Source organism: Penicillium rubens (assembly GCF_028828025.1).
Source record: "Penicillium rubens strain IBT 27055 chromosome Unknown utg000003l_segment0_segment0, whole genome shotgun sequence".
Classification (NCBI taxonomy): domain Eukaryota; kingdom Fungi; phylum Ascomycota; class Eurotiomycetes; order Eurotiales; family Aspergillaceae; genus Penicillium; species Penicillium rubens.
In genome coordinates this window covers 3118993-3137005 of record NW_026890601.1, presented here as the reverse complement: position 1 = coordinate 3137005, position 18013 = coordinate 3118993, and the positions used below count along the sequence as shown (strand labels likewise).

General features: G+C 48.3%; 8 protein-coding genes across 8 annotated transcripts; 2 read left to right on the top strand and 6 right to left on the bottom strand.

Annotated features, from left to right (window-relative positions):
• Positions 1 to 366: 366 nt before the first annotated feature.
• Positions 367 to 738, bottom strand: N7525_007410 (uncharacterized protein; the record flags this gene model as incomplete). The annotated part of the gene is made up of 1 exon (XM_061214075.1): positions 367 to 738. The coding sequence occupies one exon, from the start codon at positions 736 to 738 to the stop codon at positions 367 to 369; it is 372 nt and encodes a 123-aa protein (XP_061068506.1).
• An 853-nt stretch (positions 739 to 1591) lies between these two features.
• N7525_007409 (uncharacterized protein) lies at positions 1592 to 2638 on the top strand (the record flags this gene model as incomplete). The annotated part of the gene is made up of 4 exons (XM_061214074.1): positions 1592 to 1692; positions 1825 to 1910; positions 1957 to 2195; positions 2255 to 2638. The coding sequence occupies 4 exons, from the start codon at positions 1592 to 1594 to the stop codon at positions 2636 to 2638; spliced, it is 810 nt and encodes a 269-aa protein (XP_061068505.1).
• A 1280-nt stretch (positions 2639 to 3918) lies between these two features.
• Positions 3919 to 4731, top strand: N7525_007408 (ankyrin repeat domain-containing protein; the record flags this gene model as incomplete). The annotated part of the gene is made up of 2 exons (XM_061214073.1): positions 3919 to 3921; positions 3976 to 4731. The coding sequence occupies 2 exons, from the start codon at positions 3919 to 3921 to the stop codon at positions 4729 to 4731; spliced, it is 759 nt and encodes a 252-aa protein (XP_061068504.1).
• A 228-nt stretch (positions 4732 to 4959) lies between these two features.
• Positions 4960 to 6045, bottom strand: N7525_007407 (uncharacterized protein; the record flags this gene model as incomplete). The annotated part of the gene is made up of 4 exons (XM_061214072.1): positions 4960 to 5064; positions 5115 to 5302; positions 5373 to 5472; positions 5530 to 6045. 4 exons carry the CDS (start codon positions 6043 to 6045, stop codon positions 4960 to 4962), a joined length of 909 nt encoding a protein of 302 aa, XP_061068503.1.
• A 443-nt stretch (positions 6046 to 6488) lies between these two features.
• Positions 6489 to 7580, bottom strand: N7525_007406 (uncharacterized protein; the record flags this gene model as incomplete). The annotated part of the gene is made up of 2 exons (XM_061214071.1): positions 6489 to 6741; positions 6796 to 7580. 2 exons carry the CDS (start codon positions 7578 to 7580, stop codon positions 6489 to 6491), a joined length of 1038 nt encoding a protein of 345 aa, XP_061068502.1.
• A 78-nt stretch (positions 7581 to 7658) lies between these two features.
• On the bottom strand, positions 7659 to 8627 carry N7525_007405 (C4-dicarboxylate transporter/malic acid transport protein; the record flags this gene model as incomplete). Its single annotated transcript, XM_061214070.1, has 4 exons — positions 7659 to 7911; positions 7945 to 8098; positions 8146 to 8351; positions 8473 to 8627. 4 exons carry the CDS (start codon positions 8625 to 8627, stop codon positions 7659 to 7661), a joined length of 768 nt encoding a protein of 255 aa, XP_061068501.1.
• A 1228-nt stretch (positions 8628 to 9855) lies between these two features.
• Positions 9856 to 12321, bottom strand: N7525_007404 (GAG-pre-integrase domain-containing protein; the record flags this gene model as incomplete). Its single annotated transcript, XM_061214069.1, has 1 exon — positions 9856 to 12321. One exon carries the CDS (start codon positions 12319 to 12321, stop codon positions 9856 to 9858), a length of 2466 nt encoding a protein of 821 aa, XP_061068500.1.
• Positions 12322 to 16205: 3884 nt separating this feature from the next.
• On the bottom strand, positions 16206 to 17936 carry N7525_007403 (uncharacterized protein; the record flags this gene model as incomplete). Its single annotated transcript, XM_061214068.1, has 3 exons — positions 16206 to 16821; positions 16882 to 17620; positions 17708 to 17936. 3 exons carry the CDS (start codon positions 17934 to 17936, stop codon positions 16206 to 16208), a joined length of 1584 nt encoding a protein of 527 aa, XP_061068499.1.
• Positions 17937 to 18013: the final 77 nt, after the last annotated feature.

Below are 18013 nucleotides of genomic sequence, written 5' to 3'. Positions count from 1 at the left end.
CTCCTCCATATACCAATAGCGACGGCATTTTTCTTATTCCTTCATTACTGAGAAATATGCAGCATTTGATCTCTATTGCTTCTTCACACTGCTACATCTCGATATCGCTCGTTTGGGATAGCATACAGAGACGTCCATTGGTTGAGCTAGATCTGTAGGCTTACTTTTGACTGGTTATGTCATCCCCACAGAGCAATTTGAATCTTTCTAATTTATTCAAGGTGATGGCTGTATATTGAAGCAAATATTGTATATTGTGAAATGGTACCATTCACATCTACAATAAACAATATAGTTCTCTAGTAATTGAAGGCTCGTTCCCTTGGAACATTGTTTCTCCGGCAGGTACTGTATGATAGAGCAGCGCTAGCTCCTTTTGTGTCCCTTTCCTTCCTTTGCCGGTGGGTTCTGTCGGTGCGGCATGGGCCGCAGACGTCGCATCCATTCCTGTCGAATTTCCTCCGTGGCAATGGCTTTCTCGTGTTCCAGCATGTGCTTAGAAATATTATCATGTGCACCAGACGCGGTAAGAGACGTCCACCACGCCTCCGGCGTCATGCATCTCTGCTGAAGCCGCAGTCTAAGCGTAGGCTGGTCTCGCTGCAATGTCGATTGAGCTGGGCTGTTGGCACCCTTAGACTTTCGCGATGGCCGCGTGTTAGGGCGGCGAACAAGTAAGGGCATAGTGTCAAGTTCGTCTCCCGCGGGGTGCGTTGGCTGACGAGAGATGAGAGGCATTATTTTGGGCAATGCGAGAGGTGATGCTTTTGGCTGGGGCCCCCGATGCTATTTATCGCCGCCATGACCTTACGTTCACCATAAAGTGTTCCTTGTCACATTCACTCGTCACATTCAACGCATATCCATAACCTGTCGCTCCTCACATAATAGTCGCAAGAAGTTGATGATTGTAGTCGGCAGCACGGCCCATACTTTGGCGGCGCAAGGACTTTGATTGTACGCTCTTCCGAATTCACTCGCCGTCCCATAGTGTCATAGTCATGTGAAAACTTGGATCTTGAGATTTAGTGCGAAACCAATTTTAGCTTTTTACCCTCTACGCTATCTAATTGACAGTCAAGGGCCTAGAAGTTACTCTGAACCCAGGTGCGGATACCTGATGGTTGGAGAAACAATCTGACGGTGCAAAAACACAGCGACCAAGAGACATGATAAACGCTTAGTTGGATAGGTTTGACGAAAATCGGACTTGAACGGTTGATAAATAGCCCGTTTAAACTAAAGGGTGGGTGCTCGTTGGGTCCAATCCGTCTATAAAAGCCCAGGCCAATTCCCAAAGATTCGGATATCCATGGTCTGTTCGATTCCCCTCTTATATGCTCTCGATCACGCTAACGTGAGATAGGAAGAACGACTTCTTGGAACATTTTGAACTAGACCGCCTCGACTTTCAGTCATATTCCGAAGACAAAAGTGGCTGCGTATCGATCATCGGGAGCAGCATCAGCGTGGTTTGGGTGGAAAGGCCGCCCGGTCCAACAAGCGGCAGAAGTTAGATAACCTCAGCAGAGAGCGAGGGTGAAACGCGGTGGATTAGGACTCATGGTCGAAAACATCAAATCTCCAGATTATGATCACAAATCTGACGATTATTGCTAATACAATTGTCGTAGAAATTCATAGCCAGTTGACAATTTCCAAGGGTCGGTCAACTGTGGTCATCGGTAACCGGTTGGCCCCACTGGGGTTTCGATGCTTGAGCGACAATCAGATCGTCTTCAGCCGATAAGTCGTCGAGGTATATGATCTCTACTGCCTAACCTGAGCATATATCAAGAGTTTAAGCCTTGTTTGACAGAACAGATCAAATACAATCATGGTCCTCACAAGCAATGAAAGGCGCGCTTTCTTCAGACAACAGTGTCGTGAGGCATTGGCAGCCCATATATGTATGCTATAGTCTTCCTCTGCCTCATGAGCGAAACTAATCGTCAGATGATCGACTTGGTCTTGTCGTCGCTCCCAGCGATGTCCGCCTACAGCCATCAGTCGGAGACAAGTACGCTTGGTCCGTGACGGAATCTAAGAAGAGCCTGTTGCAGACGAACTTGAGCAGTGGAAGCGTGGGCCTGTATAGGTCCATTTGCGAGGAATTGGGCCGGTCGCTTGAGGCAGTTACTCCGCAGACGCTACAGGTTGCCCGATTGGAACGGGACCATCTGCCAAAGGAAGAGGTGAGCATTGCGATCTTGACAGTTGTCTGAAGCCAACGCGGTGCTAAATTTGAATATAGTCTGGGCCAGCCCGTAGTGACGAGGAGGGAAACGGCTCTTTCACAGCAAAGATCCGCGAGTTGGAATGCGCCAATCATGAAATAAAGAACGAGCTTGGCCGCACCAGCATCCATCTCCAGGAGTCCCTCGGCGAGAATCGCACATTACATGCAAAAATTCGTCAACTTCAGGACGAGTTGGATAGTATTTCATCTCGAGAAACTCAACTAGAAGACGAGTTGGTTCGTATCAGTGGAGGGATCACCAAAGCTATGCAGGTGTTGCAGGAGTACGAAGCGCATGAGGGGGGCATGCTGCATGGAGGCAGGCAACGTGAATATTGTGATAGCACAGATAGCATGGCGCTAGGAATACCGGCTCCGATACGCGACGAGGTGTTTTGACTGACATAGCGATCACGTGGTGGTGCTACCTTGCGAGCGCTAGCGCTCCAGCCAATAGGAGCTCCTGTGTGGGTCTGAAATTGAACCCCCGTTTTAGGAAATATCACTTTGTGCCTATCGCAACGCGGCTATGCTCGTGCAAAAACGCGTTGTTACGTGTAGGAACATAGGTATTGACCCTATGATACATTATCTGGAGATAGCAAGCGCGAAAGGCTATCCTGGGCTATAAAAGGCCATGTTCACTAGGTTCGTGGTTGAAACCTCAAATCATACCAGCCATTATATATATCCTGTGCTCACCCTTCACAAAGCTGTTGCACCTGTTGTACGCCAACCGAATTTGTACGCGGAACACTATTTAATCCTCCATACAAATACTAATGCACTACCAGCAGGATCCAGCTCCATCAGCCAAGGGTGTGGTTGCGTACTCTTGTACTCAGCTCGAAGCAATCACCACCGGCATTTCGCTGGGCACATACCGCGCTTAACCTAAAGTGGCTAGAAAGAGCACGTGACAGACTAAACCACCAGTAGGAATTACGCGTGACCATGTATACTTGTAATGTTCCCATAGATGAAGACCGATGCTGAATCATTACGCTTGATCGCGTTTAGTTCCTGTTACTGGCGCCACCTACATGTGCACTATAAGAGCCCCTACCCCAGACAAGTCCGCTCCATTGACGCAGGCTATCAGCGAAGCGGGGACGGACAAATAATTTCGGATACCCAATGGCTTATTTGGAAGCTGCGTCCCAGACTTGAATCAGACAAATCAGTAAGCTTTACCAACCTAGCAGATGATCCAATTCATATTGGGTATTATTAGCTTTCAATTGAGCCTGTAACGTCATTGCCTGGTACCTAGAGTATGTCATTTGGGGCTGTTCTTTCAGTTTAGCTGGACCAATTCTGGATCTTGGTATAATGCACAAATATCGTAGAATATCAATCCTAGCATCGTAAGGTCCATGTCTCCTATGGATTTGGTCTCTACCGAGCAGCAATCCTAGAAACCTAGACAGCGTTCCTAGGACCGCTAGTCGATTGCGTCAGCAGGTAGGGGGAAACTGATGCTTGGCCGGTGACCACGAGTGTTATTTAAGGTTCTCCCCTTCCACGTATCTCGCGTTTGCCAGGTTCTTAATTCAAAAACGCTTAACAACTTAGTTACATCACTTTCATTCCTATCTATTGCCGTCACCTTGGAACCGATAAAAATCATCTGAGCAGCACGTTGTCTCCCTTTCCACTGAACTCCGTCGCCCAAAATCATGGTATGAACATCTGAAATGAAGAGGAGCCTTCAGAATTCTGACAATGTCGTGCAGAGTTCCATTCTCGACTTCCCAACAGAGATCCTATGGATCATAGCAAGCACCCTAGAGGGAGGCGATATTTCTGCTCTTGCTCGGACACACTCAACCTTCTATCCCAAGCTACGCCTAGCCCTGATCAAATATAATATCAGGCACCAAAACAGTTCTGCGCTTCACTGGGCCGCTAAAAACAACAATCGCGCCTTTGCAAAGACCTTGCTTTCTTACCAGGCCGACGTGAATGCGCTGCACGATGGTTTCTCTCCTCTCATGACGGCCGCAAAATATGGCTCGGAGCTAATTACCAATCTCTTGCTGCGTAAGAAAAATTTGCACGTGAATAGGAGAAACGCAGATGGCGAGAGTGCTCTCTGGTATAGTGTGGCGAAAGAGTCATCTGCAGTTGTGAACCAGCTCCTTCAACACCCTCGTACCAAGATCGATCTTCCAAATCGCGAGGGCCAAACAGTGCTCTGGCTTGCCGTCTTTAGAGGTAACAGAGACTTGGTGAGCCTGCTACTCTCAAGAGGCGCCAATCCCAATACCATGGACCGATACGGAATGTCGCCATGGATCCAGTCATGCGTCAGGCGCGGTGAATCCATCAAATATCTGCTCCTAGATCACATGAAAGCTGTTTCTCCTGAGATATTTTCGGTGGATGGTGTATTTGCTGAAAATGGAAAATCGATATGCGAGGACAGCTCTTCCTACGGACAAAGCCAAGTTCAGCTACGAGCAAAGCGGGTAAGATATGCCCATGTCTGACTATTTTCAACCACTTTGTCTCAGTGTTTAGTAACAATCACTTCGTTAGTGTAATATGGATAATATATAGCTGTATTTCAAGAAAGCCCCCGCAAGCTATCTCCTCAAATGGGGCTGCAGATTGCCTCCAAATTCTGTACCATCTGCAGTACAAAACCTTCAATTGTCTCTTCTCACCTGCCAAACGGTAAGAGGACGGATTCCCGCCGCATTTTCGCATCACCACGTTCATATGCGCTTGTATGACTCTAGATTGTGGTAAGCAGTCTTGTTTGCCGCATTCACCAGCATCTTCAGTTCGCCCTCATCCCCCAATTGCTCGAACAATTTGCTCTGTTTGGTCAGTATATGACGCAGAGGGCTGGGAGGAGGTCAAGGCTTACGCGTAGCAGCTTTTCCGGTGAATCGCATCTTTTCAGCTCTTCAGGCAGATTTTTTATCTCGGCACTCCACGGATATTGTGAAGGATTCTTCATGAGTAGCCTCTCCACCATCTCAGCTAAGGCAAACAGCTTCATAGTGGCAGCGTCCATCTCGGCTGCATTGATTTGGCAACTATGCTCCACTCCCGCTGCGACATGGTCAATTATCAGAATCTCATGCTCATGTGGCCCGCCAGTTATGCCCAAATATTTACTCACCGATCCTGACCCCACCAAGTTCCGTGAGTAGAATAGTATCGGCACTCAAGGCAGCGAGTGCTCTCCCGTGACAGCGCAGATATTGAATTCCTCCGAGAACCTATCGGGCATGAGCACCGTTTGCTTTCCCGCGTCAACCATTGAGAGTAGTACATACCGGCCGAACAATTGCAGCAATTTCATCCTCAGTGATAGTGCATCTTGATGCGAGGATGTGACTTACCGAGAGCTCTACTGGCTCCCGGACCAGAAATACCTGCTCCTCCCAACAATAGCACCCCACCAGACCTAGAAAGCTGGGGTGTGATGTTTGGCTGATTGTCTCCAGCAATGGCTTGACGGATGAGAATTGCTGCTTCAAAAGATGGATATCGACGAGTGTCGCTTTGTCTTTTCTGTGTCGGGAAAAGACTGACTGTCCTTGAGAGATCACCACGATCGCCTCGTACGTCAACCACGGATTTTCGAAGACCGGTTGAATAGTCTGTTCAATCTGGCCTTTCTGTAGCGCAGGATGAGGGAGGGAAAGTGTAGGGGGGATTATCACTGGACCGGGCTGGGGCCTGGAAGACGGCACTGAAGGACGAGATGTTCTTTCCAAAGCGGCCCAATCGGGCGTTCCATCACGCCACTCAGGCTCCGGTCGAGAGGGCTGGCGCTTTATGGGATCCATTCTGCAAGGAATATGATAGTATGGCTCAAGGCGTCAACATTGGGAAGTGGGAAAATTTGTACCCAGAGACCTTGAGACAATCACTATTTATATAATGAGGCCATGATGTAAGCTCATGTTTGCCCCGCTGCAGTGCTAGCTTGACACTGACCTATCGAGCCGAGCGTGGCTGTTGTGTTTATGGCTGTCCAGCTTTGTTAGGTCAAGCGTTCAAAGCTGCGTCAGAAAAACGATCACCGCGGTGAAACCGGCCCTGGAAAGGTCCAACCATGTCTGTTCATAGACTACCCCGCAAAATCTAAGGGGTCCAATGATGAACTGTTTGTCTTTACTCAGGATTGGTGCTAAACACGTTGCGCATAGCCCTACGACAAATCTGATCCTGTGAAACTCATTGATCTCGTGCATTCGTAAACTAGCTTTCGTCTATACGGAACATAAACCTAGGGTAGGAAGCGGTCGGGAACCCGCCTCGACCGAGGTGATCGACGGATAAGGGATGAGCTTGAGAAGACTCGAGGACGGTCTGAACGCCGGGTAGTCTGGGTTGACCGACGCTGCGGAGGTGCTGTTGGCACACTTGTCTCTTCTACTGGTGTGTATGTGTCTTCGAGAGGTGTTTCTGCTGTCGAGTTGCCGGTAGCATTTCCAACAGCCGACGAGCGTAAGAGAGCGCGGAACGATCCATTACATCGACTGTGTCCGTATTAGTAAACAGCCCTGGGGATTAGAAGGTGATGAGTTACGTACTGTATTGGGCAAGAGGTGTTGTTTCCCGGTAAACGATGGGCGAGCCAGCCCTCCATGCACCCCAAATGAACCACCCCCTTACATATACCGCATTGCAACATGACCAGATCGTCGCTATCTCCCTCGAAGCAAATTCGGCACCTCTCACCATCTGGACAGGACTCTTGGCGAACGGTGTGAATCTGGAGGGAGTGCAGTCCACCGTATTCATTGTGGATGGACAGAATGGCTGGGTTATCCCGTGAAACATTCCAGGGCACGCGATTCATTGTGAGCATGCCCGGTGTAACATCCCGACCAGGAGGCCGAGTCACCTCTAGCCATGTCGGGGAAGGAAGCCTTGGGAAAGCCGCGTCAACACCCCATGTGGGAGCAAACCCATCTGTCTCCAAGGCAGTGCTGGCTGGTTCCTGTTGCGGTCCGTCGATTTCTTCCGCGATAATATGTGGAAAACGCTGGCGTGGAGATTCTTGTACATCGGCCTGATTACGCACGGCTGCATCGAACCACCGCTGCTTAACATCATTGTGCTGACGCTCTCGATGCCACTGTTTGCAGAGAAAGAATGATACAAGGTCGCTGAGCTGGGAGTCAAGAGTAGAAAGATTGAATGGGCCTCGTGCTAGGTTGTTCAACTTGTGACGACCTTCCTTGAGGGTGTCTTTCTTCACTATCAGCTTGCAAGCATCTCCTTTCTTGGTAATGCCACAACAGGTCTTAGTTTCCCTAATGGGCCCCATTTCACAGATACTCAAGGGATCCCAAAGCCATTGGGGGTCTGACATCTTGAGTGTGGTACGTGGATGTGGGGTAAAATCTGTATCAAGGTGGTGATGGCGATTCGAAACCGAACCACGACGAATTTATTGAGTCTTTATAGTAAACCCCTCTGTTATACATGAGGTTGTGTAGTGATATGGGTGGCGATAATCTAGACGCCCTTTGCTTTGCAGGGCAGACGGTTGAGCTCCCAGAAGCACTCGGTCTCCTGAGGCTACTATTCCACCAGAGGCGGCAGCGACAATAGTAGACACAATGGGCAACAGCCAGGCTGCAGTCATTCCCGAAAGCTCATTGGAATGCCGAGACATTCTGGACCTCGACGTTAGCACTTTCCTATGATAAGGCGAGCACACGAGTGTTGCTTACATGACGAACGGCAAATACATATTATTTGCAAGTGCGATGACGGCATCAATCCACCAAAGTGACCATGCTAAGGTGGCAGCCCACTCTCCCCACACAGGAACGCATACAAAGCAGATCATATTGATAATTGTTGCAAGGCCCATAGGAAATGTACCTATCCGCCGTCAGTGATATCCAGAAGATTCTCAATAGGGGACGAACCAAGAAACAGCGACTGAGTAGGATGGTTCAGCATTATCGTCCAAATACCCCGAAAAAGCGTGTATCGAGCCGCAGAAATAAGGGTAAACAAAACGAAGAGGAACACGTTAAAAGCGAATATGACAACCGATATCCAGTAAATCGAAGTGCCATTATAAGGGAGATTATGCAGAAGGATCGAAACAATACCGGTTCCCATAGTGGCGCTGAACTAAGAACAAAGGTAAGATTTTGAAGGTTGAAAGCAACATATATCATTCCTACCCATCTAACTCAAATGAAGTTAGCGAACACTCTAATAGACAGACCATGTATTGGTGAACATACGATGGAGTGAAGTTGACGATGACCCGCCTCAGACCTTTCTGGTTTTTAGCGTGGATCATTACTTCCAAATTACGATTGGTCTCAAATTTCCCGTTATGCTCTGAACAGGGTTGGCCTGCGGCCTGGCAGTTCGCACAAGTACCAGAAGGATCCATGATCGTGGGGAGAGCAGGTAAGCGGGGATAAGAAAGCATTTGAGTGGGATGCGGGCTGATTGATTGCTTTATGTCTCATACTCCCGTTTTTCCGGCGAACGAAATTTCCAAGCACCGCGTCACAAAGAAAAAAAAATCCTAACACTGACCCACATCTTCTTTTTAATTGGCTGTATATCAGGTTTCCATCGCGCAGTTGCCGATTGAAATATTTGGGAAACACCGAGCCGTCTCACCGCCCTAACACCCTTACAGTACACTTTCGTGTTCTGAGATTTTCGGCCGACTCGGACTTCAACAAGGTTGTTGCAGTCTTAGACCCTAGGTCTGTGCCCCTTGAACTCTGTAACATCTCGTCCGAGAATATCTCATATTAATCTAACTGCGTTCAACATCTAGTCCGATTTACGCTGGTCTCTGATGTACATTGTACCCGGTGATTAGCGAATTCGATTCGTAGATTCATACATCTCAATTTACTCAGACCACAAAATAGCTCGTAATTGTTACGATTGTGGAGGTTCAGAGGTTAAGTCTGCAGGAGCCAACTGACCAGCGTCGTTTGCAGGTATGCAGATGCATCGAACTCACCAGAGAGGACGAGAGTTTCTAGAGAAGGGACCTGTCCCTTGCCCGGCAGCGCTAGTCGTGATTAGCGTCCTTTTTCTGCCGCAAATGACACGCTCACCTTACTAACACTACGCACATCTAAATCTTCATGAAATATGAATTTGTGAGCTATCTATAAGCAATTTACATCTTTCTCACCCAAAGGAAGTCGTGGTGTATGAAAATCAGTCCAGCATGACCTTACATCGGGCCTGTATAAGGGAATCTTGCAGGCCTTACAGGAATATACTGTGTGAAATTGCTTTGGAACAATATGACCTCGAGCCTTTGCCTTTTGCACGCGTACCGCACAGAAATGGCACCATTTGCGAGGGTGAATCCGTTCAACCTCATAATGATCTTTATCTGATGGTTGAACTGAGCTGTGTCTTCCCTTTCTTTGAAGTGATTCCTCTGAGCCCTGTTTGAATAGCTCTCCGTAGAGAGCTATCCGAAAGTCAAGATGAGTTATTCCCTTTATGCCTTGCTGTCTGTAAGCCATCTTTGCAATGCAATATGCATTTCGGCTTGGGTAGGGCTCGCTCTGGTGGTGCCATCGATAGCTGGCGTCCAGAGGCGGGCACGGATGCTTGCCGTATACCTACCGACGGTTGATTTATTAGTCCCACCGTCTTACTCCCCCTGCGGCAGCAGCCGTTGCCTCAGGTGAGCCGTCTCGTCTGGCTCCCACGTCTTCTATAGTCTGCGTGGAAGGAGCTGTAAGGACTTCGTGAAATTCAGCATTTGGGCTCCCAACGATTCGTCCGTCTTCCAGTAGAATACGGTAGTTGGTATTTCCCTCATAGCCTAGTAGAATGCATGGCCTAGTTCTTGGCTCTGTGAGCTTCTTCCGCTGCTTTGGTGGGACCAGGTATTCCCCTTTGGACCCGATCACTCTGAGTCGTGATAGGTCCGGCTTGTCGCCATACCAAGCTTGATACGGAGTCATGTTGAGTTTTGATGACGGCGACCGGTTGGAGAGGAAGGCTGCGGTTCGGGCTATTTCCGGCCAGAATTTGGGTGGTAGCCTCGCATGTGCTAGCGTAGGCCCAACTCGATCGTAAATTGTCCTATGGGCTCTCTCGGCAACACCATTCTGCTGATGCTGATCAACGCCAGTGACCTCAGCATGGATTGCTCGTGAGAACAGCATGAACTTCATTTCTTCTCCCACTTGCTCAGGGATCCGATCGAGGCGTATTCGTCTACATTTTCGTTCGGGACGTTCGTTATGATCGAGGAAGAATCGAAGTGACTCCACAACAAATCCTTGTCGTCGTGGTATGGGGATAACCTCAATCCATCCCGTGAAGTCGTCAACGATAGTGAGCCAATAGCGACTGCCATCAAGGCCCTCATCAAACGGCCCTGCAGCGTCAATATGGAGAAGTTCCATTGCGTAGTGTCCTCTTCTGCTCCGTCCTGACTGGCTGTGGGGCTTTTCAATCATTCGTCCCTGAAGGCATGGGTTGCATGGCTGACGTGGTTCCATATCCCGGATGCCGTGAGCCTGCTTCTTAAGTCGTTGTATGTTCGCATCGCTCAAATGAGCCAGCCGGTTATGCCAAAGAGCCATTTGTGAGCTGACATGGTAAGCGGGAAAGGTGAGATTTGTCCATAAATCGAGTGCGTAGACTCCATGGTACTGGCTGGCAGTGTATAGATTCTTCCCGTTTGACTTGTTGCGGATGCTGGCGTTTTGACTTGAGAATTCGACTTTTGCTCCTCGTTTGAGGAGCTGGAGCACCGATATGAGGTTTGCATGTGCAGATGGGACGTAGAGCACATTATCAAGCACAAGCCATTTCCGTCTGCCTCGCACATTGCACAGAACATTGACCGTTCCCACCCCCGAGGGAGTTGTGGAGGCATCGACACTTCTCAGCGGTGGTCCATGGTACTTGTCCATCTGTACAAATTTCGAGGCACTGTTACAGACATGCTGAGCACATCCACTATCGACAATCCACGCGTCACGGATCGACAGGGTCTTTGTAGCCATCATTGTTGGGACGTGATTGAACAGGGCGAGGTTGCCTTCAACATCCTTTCCGAATGCTTTATTGACATCTTCTCCGGAGACTTTTGTCGCCATGAAGGTGGGCTTCTTGGGATCTCTTGGCCCACCGATATTGTCGTCATCGTCGTTGTCATCCGCGGAGGGTCGCCGTTTCAACGACTTGCGTGCGCCTGTATGTGAATTGCCTGACTTTGACTTCTGTCCCTTTCCGTCTTTCTTCTGATCTCTCAGTTTGGGGTTCTTGCTGAAGCACTCAGAGTCCACGTGATAGGGCTTCCGGCAGAAGGAGCAATATGGAACGTTGTCGATCTCGATTCGACATGTCGTTCCGTCAGACGACGGTATGACTTTCTTGTCGCCTGACCCTCGGATTGCAGCAAGGGCAGGGAGTGCTTCCGCCTCCGTTGGTTGTTTGCTCAGTTGCCCCTTCCTGTGTTCTTCCTCAATTGCCTTGTTCTCGATGTAGTCGAACGTGGGCGCCGCTTTCGTGATGTTGCCATCGGCATCTCTTTCATTAACAAGATCCATTTGCCGAAATATATGATCGCGGAAGCTTTCATACTCAGGACCTAATGCGTGCACGAAGAAGAATGTTCGCTCAATTTCGGAGGTCACGCAGTCAGGGTCAAGGAGAAGTTTCTCGGCATGAATCTTCCTGATCTCGGCTCCGAGGGCTTGGGCGCTTCCACATTTCTCTCTTGTGAGGGACATGTACTGTCGCTGGAGGTTGACGTATGTGCCGGTGCCTTCTGGTTTGAAGTTGTCTTGAACCGCCTTTAAGAGTACGTGGACTCGAGAGATGTCAGAGGCATTAATCCTTTGTGCCGCATTGTGTGTTAACTTTGCCGTGATCATTGCTGAGTAGAACTTTTGGCGATGAGCCCATTTTCGTGCTTCTTCTTCCTCTGTTGGTGGAGTTGTTCCATCATCGGCAACGGCGGATATCCGAATAAACTCATTGACCTTCTGATTCCACTTAAACCAGTCACTGGCATTATCCAGTATTGGGATGCCATTGTAGAATGTATTTAATCCAAACTGCTCAAATTTTGCGATGTCGGTCATGGTGTAGATCGAGGATCCTCCAAGTTGAGGAATTCTGAGCTTGGTCCGTCGTTGGGCAGACTTGGGGCAACCGCGGAGTCGCTATCTGATGAGCTAAGGGGGCGCGGTTCTAAACCAAAGAGTTCTAGACTTGATGCAGCACTAGGAGGACTCGAGATGACAGAAGGGCTACGGTCGGATGGGTCTGGCGTGGGTGAATGAGGTGGAGGGGCGTAGTCTCCGTCCGGTACGTCGTCCAACTTCAAGTGGTTTTTATATGACTTGTAGAAATGGGGAAAGCGAACACGATCGATAGGGTATTGTGCCTGGCTTTCCTGAAAGCTCGTATGCCGATTTGGCCGAAGGTTGTAACGGTTTGTCCCATCGATTGGTATTAGAGTTTGATTGTCTTCCTCACACCTGAAGGCGGGAGCTCCGTGGACTCCGATATTGTCTTCCGGTTGAGGGGCAGGCTGGGAGATGGTGATCGAACTAGCGACTATCGACGCACGGTGTGCACGCTCCTTACGAGGAACACGGTGATAGTGATAGGCCCCTTTGAGTGAATTTTCTGTGAATAACGGGAAGTGCTTCCTTTGAATTCGAGCGTAGGACCAGTGGCGTTTACGGCAATGCGTAAGCAAATTGAGCTCTTCGTCCGTCCACCGATGCCAAGGTTGTCGCGGAACTAGCTTCTGGGAATGATAAGGAGTGGCAGGTCGAGTCTTGCGTCTTGTCATCTTTCCTCCTAGCTTTAATGGTGTTGAAAGGAGGGTGATATATAGCCAGGATCCAACCTGTCCCGGTTGTGATGTCGTCTCAGTTGGATTTCAGTCATCAAATCATATCGGACGGCGACGTGATATCCTGCGGCAGTCTCTGTGACAGTGTAACAAGTCTCTGTGATGGTGTAACAGTCTTTGTGATGGTGTAACAGTCTGTGTGATGGTGTAACAGTCTGTGTGATGGTGTAACAGTCTGTGTGATGGTGTAACAGTCTCTGTGATACATATCGGGACTCCGGAGGAGATCAGTTCTCTTCATTCCCCTCAGAGGTTTTGAACTCTGGACTTCGACCGTTGTTCACCATGTTACTGAATAAATATGGTCAGATCCTTGAGTTAATGAAGATTTCACTTCATGGGGAAGCTTAGCTGTATAATGGCAGTCAAAAGGTTGCCTGTTTTGAATCTCTGCTGCCTAACCGCGCGTCCGAGGGTTACGCCCTCGGGCTCATAACCTGTTGAGATAAGTGTGTTGTCTGATTGATTCACGTTAACTTATTTACAGAGGAGGGGTAACCTGTCTTTTATATCTTTGACCCTGATCCCACTTAGCCGCCGTGATATTCAACAGAACCTAAGTTAGTGAAAGGGGTTACAATCCGTGGGTCTGCACAAAGCTAGCTTGAAGGCTTTGAAGGCTGAGTCGACGCTACGAGATTGGGGGGTCCTCGACTATTAGGAAATGCACGTGATGCAGATCAGTGCGACGAGGAAGTGGGGTTAGAACCTGCCCTCGAGGTGAGTCACCGTTTAAAAACTAGTCCTCTGTCACTTTCATCCTTGAACGCTTCTCGCTTCTTCCACCTTCTTACGCCTTCTAGGTGCAGAGCTGTTTAATCCATACTAACTAACGAATGTGATTGCTTCAACAGGCCGGTGTGTAGGTATTCATTTTCAGCTCGTGGTCTTATGCGCAGGCTCGGGGTGAAGTTTTCTTCTACCAGCCCTGTTCATCAAATGTGGGCAGGCAAGTCTCTATGCGTTGACATTAAGCGCATTCTCTGTAACCGCTAACGGCAGTATAAGCAGCCAAGATGATTTTGAGGACTGGACTGCTAGGATAATTCCGTGCAGTACCATCCACAGTACTCAAATACACATAGCGAAGACGAGTGAATTTTGGTATATAGAAGCAGAGGAGGGCCAGGAAAGGCCCGATAGGTACATAGATACAGAACGGTCAACAAGACTATGAGTTTGGATGTAACCTACCGGAGCGGACGGAGAAGTCATTCAGGCAACGAACGGCTTGGTTTCTGAAAGCGAGGGCGGGGACACCTATACTTATAGTCACACGCTGCATAGCTGCTAGAATAGGGCGGCTGGGACAGTCTATGAATAAATCAATCAATCAATCAATCAATCAATCAATCAATCAATCTTTACCTAGTGTTTCAGGATCAATATAGCTCCCAGGATGGATGTTGACGTTCCTAGAGACAGATTTTGCACTCCTAGGCTAGCTAACCCGCAATCCTAAGAGCTTCATGAACGCGAGGAAGCCACCTCGCTTTTGCTTCCTCGCGCTAGGTCTTATATCTAGAGTCCACTATAGCTTTTCTAATATTGCTTAATAAACTACGCCTACGATGGGATCATCATTTTTGTATAGGTCTAATAAGCTTCATTTCGGCGGAAGACTTGAGACTATTGGTATGAGATCAGTTCTAGAGGTAATCAATCAATCAATCAATCGACTAGCGGCTGCTCTAGGAACTTTGCCTAGAGTTTCAGAATCAGTATAGCTCCCAAGAAGGGTTTTCATGATTGATTGATTGATTGATTGATTGATTGATTGATTGATTGATTGATTGATTAATGCCCTGAAATGAAGGAACGGAGTGGAAGGGGTTACTAACCCCCCGGGTGCGCGACGCCGATGTTGACACTGCAAAAGCACAGCGAGAAACACACACCCTCCTCTCCACCAAGCCTCTCTCTCACTGGAGCTTGGTTTGATCCCAGATCAACGTTCCTTTTTTCTTCTCGTGTCCGGTTGTCTCCGTTCGTATTCGCTCTCCTGAGTCCTGACCTACTGCCTGCCCACGTGCTCTGTAGGGCTCATCCTTAGTATAGGATACGAGGAATTGTAGTTTATGCCAGCCAAAAGAGTGATTTTGAAGATATCTGAGATAACCCCTAAGGAGAAATATCTACTAAGGACTCCGCGGCATTGAAGACTGCCGAAATCTCAACATAGTCAGCCCCTACGGCATTTTCTAGTTTTAATACTGCAGTAAATTAGAGAAAGACGTAATGATCGAGTTCGCTGATAAAGGTTCTGGAGCAGAAATGGTCTGAATGAGGGAAGGCTTTGGTGTCGAAGCCATCCGGTTGAACTAGAATTCCTGTTCAGTCCTTTTATAGTTGATAATTTGGGTCGTCCCCAAATCTTCCTCCCGACTGAGTTCAGTTTGATTCGCACAGGAACTTCGACGTGTTATTTGGGCAGGTAGAGTTGGGTAATGAAGCAAAATCTGCTACGGTGGTCGGTTTTGGACAGACTCTTGTTCTATCGTAAAGCTGGAAGGCGCAGATCGTTTGAGATTGAAGAGAGTATTGTTGTATTGGTAATTCTTCAGCATCGCCAGTAAGGGTTTGAAGAGTAACTGAGGGTTTGCTTTTTTTAGTTTCGAGCCACGCAAAATTCTAGTGTGCTGTTTGAGGAAGGTCACGTACCGCTAGACTCTGAGAACACTTATCCGCAGCCATGCTCTTCTTAGCCAGCTTAGATAGGGTAACTTGACCTTCCATGGCATCCCTCAAAACACAGTCCCTAAGCGTGGGTGACTCAAAATTCTCAACAACAAAAGATATAAGAGTAATAATGGCAAAATAGATGATATAGATCGTGAGGCAGAGAGAGCCATCAAGAAGTAGTTTGTTGTGTATGTCCGTCGAAAGATGAACAATGTGTCGGGATGCACTAACACAAGCTAGAGCACAAGCATGAGATCGATTATCGACGTTGCGCAAGGGAGAGCAATCGAATGCATTATGTAAAAATGGGCGGTACATGACCATTTGTACATATGCATGATAAATACGTAGCGTTAGACGGGATCTTGCTAAGCTGATAAGCTGATTCCAAACTGGCAAATGGAAGGAAAAAATGCAAACCTACCTTTCGAATTGGGGGGATGCTTCTGTGGTTGAGCGCAGTGCTGGAGGAAGCTCCTCTATCCATGTTTCGAGCTCACGCTCGATCTCTTGGATGCTTGAATGGTCGATAATCTTGTGCAGATTGGACTTGGATCGAAAGTCCGCATTGCTCACCGGGTAAATACGTTTAACTAATTTCAACAATACCTTGCCAAGGCGTGACAATGCATTGCATCCGGCCATCAGCGGAGTGTAGTCGGGGGGCATCTGGGCAATTCCCCCCGCGGTAATGAACCGTCCATCTACACAAATTGGATATTCCTGGTCGATATCATCGCTGCTCATCAACTGAGGCAAACCTAGCATGGTGCTGACGAAGATGTCCATTGTGCGAATGAACCAAAATATGCGCTTGCGCAATTCTTGCTCAATTGGGTCAAATTCAGTTGTGACCGCACGGTGTATACCTAATCGCAGCCCTGCGTGAAGTGCAATGCCAATATAAGAGTAACAGGCACTCAGCTTAGCAGAGGACTGGAGAAAAAGCACCACGAAACAGATTGCTTGCAGCGAGGTGAGATCTCGGCAATCGGTTATCTCTAGCAATCGTCTCCCCAGCTTGAAAAATCGGAGGCTGCAAGGACATGGTCAGAAAGCCAAAAAATAGTGACAGCCATGTTATCATTCCAAGTACCTATGATCAATTGCATCCTCATAATCCGTCAAGTTCAAAGTCCCGGGACTCTCAACTTCAAAAAGGGCTCCTAACGCCGTAGCAATATAAAGCAGCGGTAAAAATGATTTATCCTCATTGTTAAGTTGCTCGTATGGGAGATCATAGATGCGGCCAAGACTCGAAAAAAAGTGGTGCTCAATAACGAGACACATAAAAGACGATGCGTGACCCAGTGCATTATGACATAGTCGAATGACTACGGTCTGCGAGGGAAGGAGGTACGTAGGAGGTAAAGAACCATCATGCGGAAATAAGGCTGCAGGTGTGGACCTCAGACTTCCTTGCATCATGGTGCGGTTTTCTGGGGTTTCAACGACACCTAACTGTTTACGTAGGCGCTGAACAAAGAAAATTCCTGAGGTAGGCCCATGATAATCCCATTTTTTATGATCATCTAGGTCAAGATGGCCAGTATCTCCAGGGAATGTCTCTAGCAGAGATTCTTTGCCAGCATTGAGGACATTCTCCCTAGAACTTTCAAGGGAGTCGGCAAGCGTTTCATGAGTCAAAGTCTGCGTATGCTTCAAATGTATTAAGCGGTGCATTGGATCTTTTTCGGCTGGACTCTCATTATCGAAAGAGCTCGGAAGGACTGTTCGGAGGATTGCCTCAGCCTTGTGCAGGCGGCCTTCAAGAGCCTCTACATACTGCGGATCGGGTTTGCGATGGCGCTTGGATGGCTGATCGTACGCGCAATCTAGAAGCAGTTAGCTCTACTGTGTATGTGAGCAGGGCTTTGGTTAAGTAGAAAGCAAAAATCAAAAATAGGACGAAGGTGGCGCACTGTAAGCATAGATGGTACAGTGGGCGCAAGGCTGTCTGCCGTCACACTTGATCTTTCTCCTGCGGCACTCATCGCAGGCGCGACTGACTCGTTGGCGCTTCTGCAGCAGCAGAGATCGGTGGTTAGATTTGGGATGATCGGAAAAGATCTCGTAGGTCGAAGCGAATTGCGAAAAATTGGCATCTTTTCCGTTGTTGTCGGTAGTTTGGTCAGGATCGGTCACTTCCATAACAGACTGTCATGCGGTCCGTGGAATAGTATGGTGTGGATATGGATGTAGTTCTATTCCCTAAGGCAGCCTAACTA